This window comes from Neovison vison, chromosome 9, assembly GCF_020171115.1.
Source record: "Neovison vison isolate M4711 chromosome 9, ASM_NN_V1, whole genome shotgun sequence".
Classification (NCBI taxonomy): Eukaryota; Metazoa; Chordata; class Mammalia; order Carnivora; family Mustelidae; genus Neogale; species Neogale vison.
This window is the reverse complement of record NC_058099.1, coordinates 12,164,795-12,175,505: the sequence shown is the minus strand read 5'-3', so window position 1 is coordinate 12,175,505 and position 10,711 is coordinate 12,164,795. Positions and strand designations below refer to the sequence as shown.

Genomic DNA, 10,711 nt, shown 5'->3' with positions numbered 1-10,711 from the left:
TCTCAGAAAGCAGAGAAATCCTGACTCAAGGGACAAGGACCCTCTTGATTGTGAAAGCCTAGGCAGCATCTCCTGAGTCCACGCTCTGCTCTGTTGGCCTCAGGGGTCCTTGTCAAGCTGAAGAAGTTGTGGTTTGATGATCTCTCCAGGGAGCTGGTCCTGTAATCATTCTAAGTGTTATGGTCCATAATCAAAGGAGCAAGACTGATACAAAGCAAACGTCAAGCAAAGCTTTACAAGCATCGAGAATCAAACTGATTGGTCAGGGCTGTCTCTTGCAAAGAGGCAACCCCTCCCAGACTCACAGACTAACTTTTATAGAGGTAGTTTAGCCGGTCTATACACAGGTGGCCAATGAGATTGCAATACACAGAGAAAACTGCACAGTCATGCTAAGTCTGCCACACACAGAAAAATAAACTGCTAGGTAACACACGGGTGGCCAATTGAATTTCAGTTTACCCTAGTAGATATATGCATGCCCAACTGATTGGATTTCTTCACCTGGCCTGACCTGCCCTTGTATCTAGGCTTTGCAAGTAAGTTCCTCTGGGAGGGGCAGGGTCAATCTAAGTTTACTGCGTAGGGTCAATCTAAGTTCACTACATAAACACAAAATGACTCCCTCTGGCCAACCAGGCTCTTACACTAAGTGGAGTAAGTAGACTGGGAATCACACCTAGCAGGGCTGACTCCAGGTGATATAGGAGCCCCAAGGCTTCCTGTTTCAGTGTTGGGACTCATTCCAGAGCTTCTTAACCTCAGTGCAACCATGTTTAGGTGTAAGGTTAGCTTGTGTATTTGAGACCTTTCTAGGTTTTATTTTGCGGGGGGGAGGGGGTGGGTGAAGTCTTATATTGCTATGTAGTTCCCTCTTAGGACTCTTAGGTTTTGAATAGTTATGTTCCCATTTTCATTTGCTCCCATGAGTTTTTTTTTTTTAATTATTTAATTCTGTATTTCCTGGTAGACCCATCCTACTAAAGAATGGATGCTCATTCTTCTACATATAGCTGTCCAGTTTTCCCAGCACCATTTATTGAAGAGACTGTCTTTTTCCCACTGTATATTTTTTCCTATTTTGTCAAAAATTAATTGACCATAGAGTTGAGGATCCATATCTGCGCTCTTGACCATTCTCTTACACCATACACAAAGATAAACTAAAATGGATAAAAGACCTCAATGTGAGACAGGAATCCATCAGAATCCTAGAGGAGAACATAGGCAGTAATCTCTTCGATATCAGCCACAGCAACTTCTTTCAAGATATGTCTCCAAAGACAAAGGAAACAAGTGAAAATAAACTTTTGGGACTTCATCAAAATCAAAAGCTTCTGCACAGCAAAGGAAACAGTCAACAAAACAAAAAGGCAACCCATGGAATGGGAGAAGATATTTGCAAATGACAGTACAGACAAAAGGTTGATATCCAGAATCTATAATGAACTCCTCAAACTCAACACACACAAAACAGACAATCATATCAAAAAATGGGCAGAAGATATGGACAGACACTTCTCCAATCAAGACGTACAAATGGCTATCAGACACATGAAAAAATATTCATCATCACTAGCCATCAGGGAGATTCAAATTAAAAGCACATTGAGATATCACCTTACACCAGTTAGAATGGCCAAAATTAGCAAGACAGGAAACAACATATGTTGGAGGGGATGTGGAGAAAGGGGAACCCTCTTCCACTGTTGGTGGGAATGCAAGTTGGTGCAGCCTCTTTGGAGAACAGTGTGGAGATTCCTCAAGAAATTAAAAATAGAACTTCCCTATGACCCTGCAATTGCACTCCTGGGTATTTACCCCAAAGACACAGATGTCGTGAAAAGAAGGGCCATCTGTACCCCAATGTTTATAGCAGCAATGGCCACGGTCACCAAACTGTGGAAAGAACCAAGATGCCTTTCAATGGATGAATGGATAAGGAAGATGTGGTCCATATACACTATGGAGTATTATGCCTCCATCAGAAAGGACGGATACCCAACTTTTGTAGCAGCATGAACGGGACTGGAAGAGATTATGCTGAGTGAAATAAGTCAAGCAGAGAGAGTCAATTATCATATGGTTTCACTTATTTGTGGAGCATAACAAATAGCATGGAGGACATGAGGAGATAGAGAGGAGAAGGGAGTTGGGGTAAATTGGAAGGGGAGGTGAACCATGAAAGACTATGGACTCTGAAAAACATTCTGAGGGATTTGAATTGGCGGAAAGGGTGGGAGGTTGGGGTACCAGGTGGTGGGTATTATAGAGTAATAGTGTATATGGACCATATACACATGGACCATATACACCATATGGTCCATAGTGTATATGGACCACATCTTCCTTATTCATTCATCCGTTGAAGGGCATCTTGGTTCTTTCCATAGTTTGGCGACTGTGGCCATTGCTGCTATAAACATTGGGGTACAGATGGCCCTTCTTTTCATGACATCTGTATCTTTGGGGTAAATACCCAGGAGTGCAATTGCAGGGTCATAGGGAAGCTCTATTTTTAATTTCTTGAGGAATCTCCACACTGTTCTCCAAAGAGGCTGCACCAACTTGCATTCCCACCAACAGTGTAAGAGGGTTCCCCTTTCTCCACATCCTCTCCAACACATGTTTCCCGTTTTGTTAATTTTGGCCATTCTAACTGGTGTAAGGTGATATCTCAATGTGGTTTGAAGACACTTCGGTCCAAAACCTATGGGATACAGCAAAGGCGGTCCTAAGGGGAAAATATATAGCCATCCAAGCCTTGCTCAAAAAAATTGAAAAATCCAGAACACACCAGCTGTCTCTACACCTTAAAGAACTGGAGGATCAACAACAAATCAAACCAACTCCACACATAAGAAGGGAAATCATCAAGATTAGAGCTGAGATCAATGAGGGAGAAACCAGAGATACAGTAGAACGTATCAATGAAACTAGAAGCTGGTTTTTTGAAAGAATCAATAAGATCGATAAGCCACTGGCTACACTAATCCAAAAGAAAAGAGAGAAAGCCCAAATTCATAAAATTATGAATGAAAAGGGAGAGATCACAACTCACACCAAGGAAGTAGAAACAATCATCAGAAGTTATTACGAACAGTTATATGCCAATAAGCTTAGCAACCTAGATGAAATGGATGCATTCCTGGAAAAATATAAACTCCCAAAATTGAACCAGGAAGAAATTGACAACCTGAATAGACTGATATCTAATAACGAGATTGAATCAGTGATCAAAAACCTCCCAAAAAACAAGAGCCCAGGACCTGACGGATTCCCTGGGGAATTCTACCAAACCTTCCAAGAAGAAATAACACCTATTCTCCTGAAGCTGTTTCAAAAAATTGAAGCAGAAGGAAAACTTCCAGACTCTTTCTATGAAGCCAGCATTACCCTGATCCCCAAACCAGGCAAGGACCCTACCAAAAAGGAGAATTTCAGACCAATATCACTGATGAATATGGATGCTAAGATTCTCAACAAGATCCTAGCAAACAGGATCCAACAGCACATTAAAAAGATTATCCACCATGATCAGGTGGGATTCATCCCTGGGCTATAAGGATGGTTCAACATTCGCAAATCAATCAATGTGATACAACAAATTAATATGAGAAGAGAGAAGAACCACATGGTCCTCTCAATTGATGCAGAAAAAGCATTTGACAAAATCCAGCTTCCGTTCCTGATTAAAACGCTTCAAAGTATAGGGATAGAGGGAACATTCCTGAACCTCATCAAATCTATCTATGAAAGACCCACAGCAAATATCATCCTCAATGGGAAAAAGCTTGCAGCCTTCCCATTGAGATCAGGAACAAGACAAGGATGCCCACTTTCACCACTCTTGTTCAACATAGTATTAGAAGTCCTAGCAACAGCAATCAGACAACAGAGAGAAATAAAAGGTATCCAAATTGGTAATGAAGAAGTCAAACTCTCTCTCTTCGCAGATGACATAATTTTGGCCATTCTAACTGGTGTAAGGTGATATCTCAATGTGCTTTTAATTTGAATCTCCCTGATGGCTAGTGATGATGAACATTTTTTCATGTGTCTGATAGCCATTTGTATGTCTTGATTGGAGAAGTGTCTGTTCATATCTTCTGCCCATTTTTTGATATGATTGTCTGTTTTGTGTGTGTTGAGTTTGAGGAGTTCATCAAAAGGTTCATCAACCTTTTGTATGTACTGTCATTTGCAAATATCTTCCCCCATTCTGTGGGTTGCCTCTTTGTTTTCTTGACTATTTCCTTTGCTGGAACTGCAGCAATTCTTTTCTTGGATCTCAGATGTTCTGAATGATTTGACAGATATCTAGCTGGATTCAAGGGACCAGATGAAACAAGGGTACCTACTCTACTGCCATTTGCCCTCCTCTCTTATTTAACTTCTGAATTGTAATTTTTGTCTATCTGGTGGGTACTCAATGGGTTCTCATTATGATTTAACATGAATGAAACTCAGTATCTTTTAATGTAATCACATTTGGTCATCTGGATTTCTGTGGGTGTGTGTGTATAAATGTGTATGTGTGTGAAAAGCTTATTTATTTCCTTTTCATAATTTACCCCCTCATTTCTTTTTCCTTATTGACTTTCAGGGGTCTTTATATATTCTTAATTTGAGCATTTTGTATGTTTTATGAATTTCAATGATCTTTTGTCTTTTTACTCTATAATATCTTTTGATAAACAGACATCAGTATTTAATTTTTTTCCAAGATATTATTTATTTATTTATTTGACAGAGAGAGAGACACACACACACACTGGGAGAGGGAACACAAGCAGAGGGAGTGGGAGAGGGAGAATCAGGCTTCCTGCAGAGCAGGGAGCCTGATGCATGGTTTGATCTCAGGACCCCAGGATCATGACCTAAGCTGAAAGCAGATGCTTAAAAACTGAGCCACCCACGTGCCCCCCAGTATTTAATTTTAACACAGTCAATTTTCTATTCTTTTATTTTATGTCAGTTCTATTTCTTTTTTTTCAATTTATTTATTTTCATTTTTTTTATTTTTATTTATTTATTTATTTTTTTACATTTTTTTTCAATTTATTTATTTTCAGAAAAACATTATTCATTATTTTTTCACCACACCCAGTGCTCCATGCAATCTGTGCCCTCTATAATACCCACCACCTGGTACCCCAACCTCCCACCCCCCCGCCACTTCAAACCCCTCAGATTGTTTTTCAGAGTCCATAGTCTCTCATGGTTCACCTCCCCTTCTAATTTACCCAAATTCCCTACTCCTCTCTAACGCCCCTTGTCCTCCATGCTATTTGTTATGCTCCACAAATAAGTGGAGCATATGTACATTTTTAAACCATGAATTTTATTTATATTTATTTATTTATTCATTCATTCATTTTTTTCCCCAATTTATTTATTTTCAGAAAAACAGTATTCATTATTTTTTCACCACACCCAGTGCTCCATGCAAGCCGTGCCCTCTGTAATACCCACCACCTGGTACCCCAACCTCCCACCCCCCCACCACTTCAAACCCCCCAGATTGTTTTTCAGAGTCCATAGTCTCTCATGGTTCACCTCCCCTTCCAATTTACCCAAATTCCCTTCTCCTCTCTAACGTCCCTTGTCCTCCATGCTATTTATTATGCTCCACAAATAAGTGAAACAATATAATTGACTCTCTCTGCTTGACTTATTTTTTTTCCCAATTTATTTATTTTCAGAAAAACAGTATTCATTATTTTTTCACCACACCCAGTGCTTGACTTATTTCACTCAGCATAATCTCTTCCAGTCCCATCCATGTTGCTACAAAAGTTGGGTATTCATCCTTTCTGATGGAGGCATAATACTCCATAGTGTATATGGACCACATCTTCCTTATCCATTCATCTGTTGAAGGGCATCTTGGTTCTTTCCACAGTTTGGTGACTATAGCCATTGCCGCTATAAACATTGAGGTACAGATGGCCCGTCTTTTCACGACATCTGTGTCTTTGGGGTAAATACCCAGGAGTGCAATTGCAGGGTCATAGGGAAGCTCTATTTTTAATTTCTTGAGGAATCTCCACACTGTTCTCCAAAGAGGCTGCACCAACTTGCATTCCCACCAACAGTGGAAGAGGGTTCCCCTTTCTCCACATCCTCTCCAACACGTGTTGTTTCCTGTTTTGTTAATTTTGGCCATTCTAACTGGTGTAAGGTGAGTTCTCTCTATTTCTTATTTAAGAATTAATTTTCTATTTCAAGGAGACAAAGATATTCTTCTAATTCTTTTATATAAAGGTATAGTTTTTGGTTTTCATATGCAAGTTTAGAATTCATCAGGGGTTAGTTTTTCCATATGGTGTTGGTAGGGATCCAAATCATTTTTCTGTGTGACTTCTCAAATATCTTAGCTCCATTTATGAAAAGATACTCTCCATTGCCTCATTCATAAATCAAGTGTATACCAGACTTTGGGTATGTTTTCAGGCTTTCTACCCATGGCATTTGTCTTTTTTGTCTAGTGCTTCAGCAATATCCATATAGTTTTATTTACCATAGGTCCACAGGAGGTCTTGATAACTGGTTGCTAGTGATTCTCAAAATACTGTTTCTAAATCAGCATATAAGCATTACCTGGGGACTTGTCAGAAATGCAAATCACTGGACCTCACCAGTGATATATTCAGGGGACACGGTCATAGGTCTATGGCTATACCCATTTTTGGAAAAAAAATTACCAAATTTTCTCTTCCAAGGCCAAAGGGTTAATAGTAATAAAAGGCAACTATAGATTGGAGGTGAGTGCTTCAAACATAGAGTGTTTCCTCTTTATCTGCTTCTCCAAAATAAGAGTTAGGACACTGAATGGAGGGTCTATTTGGTGATCTGACCTCCTTTATATCAACCCTTTCTTACCATGACAAAATATTATTACTTTAAAAAAAAGATTTAATTTGGGACATCTGGGTGGCTCCGTGGGTTAAAGCCTCTGCCTTCGGCTCTGGTCCCAGGGTCCTGGGATCAAGCCCCACTTCAGGCTCTCTGCTCAGCGAAGAGCCTGCTTCCCTTCCTCTCTCTGTCCACTTGTAATCTCTGTCTGTCAAATAAATAAATAAAATCTTTAAAAAAAAAAAGGAGAGCTGGTGATATTCTTTAAAAAAAAAAGATTTAATTTATTGATTTTAGAAAGAGAGAAAGGGAGAGACAGAGAGAGAGAGAGAGAGCGAGCAGGGGGAAGAGCAGAGGGTGAGAGAATCCCTAGCAGACCCCATGCTGACCATGGAGCCAGACATGGGGCTCGATTCAGGACCCTGAGATCATGACCTGAACCAAAATGAAGAGTCAGACAATTAACTGACTGCACCACTCAGGAGCTCTAACATGATATATTTCTGTTGAAATGAAAGTCAATGATATGAACAACAGAGCAATATCTTATATTACACTTTAGTTAGTGATTAGTCTACAAAAAATATATGTCCCATTTTAATAAATTCAAATATTCCAGATATGTAGAAGCTAAAAACAAACATCATCTCCTTTTCTATTCCATGTCATCTCCTAGAATTAACCATATTCAATAGGAGATTTCTTTACTGAATATATACTATTACTTAATCATTATATATACATACACTTTTAAAATGCAGATTTATTATTAAGTATTTTATCATCATTTATTAATAGGTTTATTCTTTTTCAAAAGAGGTTTCTTCTTTTTTTATTTATTATGAGATGTTAGGCACCATACATACATCGTTAGTTTTTGATGTAGTATTCCATGATTCATTAATTGCATATAACACCCAGGTTTATTCTTTTCTTTTTATGTTATGTTAGTCACCATACAGTATATCATTAGTTTTTGATGTAGTGTTTCATGATTCACTGATTGTGTATAACGCCAAGTGCTCCATGCAATACATGCCCTTCTTAATACCCATTACTGGTCTAACCCATCGCCCCCCCCACTCCCCTCCCCTCTAAAAACCTCAGTTCATTTCCTGAAGTCCATAGTCTCTCACAGTTCATCTTCCCATCTGATCCCCCCCTCCCCTTTATTTTTCCCAGGCTTATTCTTAAGCATTTTATTTTGCAACTTGCTCTTCATTCATAATTGCTTTTGAGGGCAGTGAAAGAAATATGCATCATTATTTTAAATGACCACATATTATTTATTTCTATGGAAAAATTGAACCATCATTTATCTATTCTATTGATGGACATTTAGATTGTTTTTAATTTTTCACTATTACAGACAATGTTGTAATCAAAAAGTGTCTATGTACATGCATTTTTATAATCTGATGTACTATTACTTTCGGACATGAGTCCTAGAAATAAAACAGAGATAAGGAATGCTCAGAAATTTTCAAATATTCTGCTTCTCACATAAGGCCATGTTAGTTTTCTTTAGGGGGAGATGCTTATTAAAATTCAGGTTCACAGGCCCCATGTGAGACCTGCTGAGTAATATATTTGGAAATGATACATAGTAGTAAGTGGCAAAAATATTAAAATAGAAAATACAGTAAAGACTAAAATCCCTGAGATAGTAATGGAGAATAAAGAATGAAAACAACAGTATACAGAATCAAGTACTAGCCTGTAGCACTGGATAACTCTACATCCCAGAGCCTCTATGTTTAGTTCTGGAAGCTCCTAGTTATATCTGCCTGCAATGTTCACATATGGGCTTTGAGTCTCTCTTCAAAAGATACTGAGAATAATTCTAAGTACTTACAATAAATCTTTCCCTGAGAAGCAGACAGACTTCAGAGTGGTAGGAATGGTAGAAATTGAGGGATCTCTAAGGGGAGTTGAAGGTAAGAAAGGTCAGAAGGGTAGTGATTGCCTGTGAAGGATAAGCACCAGATGACCAGGGTAAGGACCCGGAAGCAACTCTGGCCCTTGCACACTGGCCTGTTCATAGGTTCAGTTGTGTGTTGATCTTCTAAGTTATTTAGCTAATCAGGTGTAAGGCTGGGCTTGTGTTCACTACAGACCCCAGAATATTTTCCTATCAGTGATAGAGAAGAAAGAAGAGGCATGATCTGTATAAACTGACAGGCCAGACATATTCTTTGCTTTTGTGGAAGTTTCATACAGGAAACTCTCAATCTCTGTCTCTCTGTATCTCTTTCTCTTCCTAAATTACTGTAATGACCTTGAAAAGGCTAGCAAAACTGATTAAAAAGTTCATCAAAGTAAGAAGGATACTAAGGGAATCAAAGTCATTGAATAGATATGAATTAGTTCCACCAATTTTTGTGGAAAACAGAGGTTTCAACAGCCCTTGGGGGAATGAAAAAGATGTGGTTTCCTGGAGAAGAAGAGAGAGGTAGAAATGTGGAAACTGGAACCCAGGAACTTGGCTGACCTTGAGCCATTTGCTGAATTATAATAGGCTCAGTGGTTGATGGTTGCAAATGTAAAGACATGGATACAACCCAACATTCATGACAGATATGATTATGCCTGCTGACCAGCAGAAACAGGGTCCAGGGGAGAAGAGACTCTCATGAACATGCTCCCAGAGGTTCTGGCTAGGACTTCCTCCTGGCCATCAGCTTCCTCAGGCCCCTTTCCATGTCTCTGTTTCTCAGAGTGTAGATAAAAGGATTTAGCATGGAGGACAAAACTGTGTAGGCAAGTGTTGCCACACGATCTCTAACAGCGTATGTGGACAAGGGTTGTAAATAAACATAGAAGATGCTTCCATAAAAGAGAGTTACCACAGTGAGGTGAGAGCCACAGGTGGAGAAAGCTTTGCGTTTTCCAGCAGCTGAGGGAATCTTGAGAACTGTGATGAAAATTCGTATGTAAGAGAAAGTAATGCACAGAAAGGGGGTCACCAAAACAATGGAACCTTCTGATGTTATCATGATTTCATTGACAAACGTGGAAGAGCAGGACAATTTTAGCAAAGGCTTGATGTCACAGAAGAAATGGTAGATAACATTGGAGTCACAGAAGATGAGGCGATTCAGTAGTAGGGTGTGTAAGAGTGAGTGAAAGTGAGGAAGTGAGAAGGAAAAGGCCACCAGCAGGACACAGCGACGGTGGTTCATGGTGGTGACATAGTGGAAGGGGTCACAGATGGCCACATAGCGGTCAAAGGCCATGACCACCAGAAGGCAGCTGTCAGTGTTGGCCAGAGCATAAATGAAATACATCTGTGTCAGACACCCAGCATAGGAGATGGTCTTCTCTGACAGGAAGTTCACTAGCATCCTAGGGACAACGGTTGTTGTAAAGCAAATGTCAGTGAAGGACAGGAAACTCAAGAAGAAATACATGGGGGTCTGGAGCTGGGGGTCAGAGTGGATGGCCACAATGATGAGTAGGTTCCCGATTATGGTGACCAGGTACATGGTGAGGAAGAGGATAAAGAGGGGTGTCTGGTCTTCAGGCCGGGAGGAGAGTCCCAGGAGAATGAACTCAGAGACACTGCTGGTTTGGTTGACTTTTTCCATGGTCACATCGCCAACTAAACAGAGAAGATCTTACCCCTTAACACACAAACATTTCTTTCACAACCGTAACCACAAAAAAGGCAGTAAGTATGTTTCTACCTACTATTACTTTCCACCCATAAAGCTTTCCTTTACTTTCCACCCATTAGCTACTATGTAGACAACTTGTTATATTTGTGGTCCTTGATGCTGCCCTGTCTCAGCTTGCTGACTTCACATGCTACTGGTGTTGGTAGCATGGACTTTCAGAAGAAGAATTTTCCTTC

General features: G+C 39.7%; 1 protein-coding gene across 1 annotated transcript; it reads right to left on the bottom strand.

The window, feature by feature from the left end:
* Window positions 1–9,515: 9,515 nt before the first annotated feature.
* Window positions 9,516–10,445, bottom strand: LOC122917284 (olfactory receptor 1L8-like). The gene has a single exon (XM_044264970.1). The coding sequence runs from the start codon at window positions 10,443–10,445 to the stop codon at window positions 9,516–9,518; it is 930 nt and encodes a 309-aa protein (XP_044120905.1).
* Window positions 10,446–10,711: the final 266 nt, after the last annotated feature.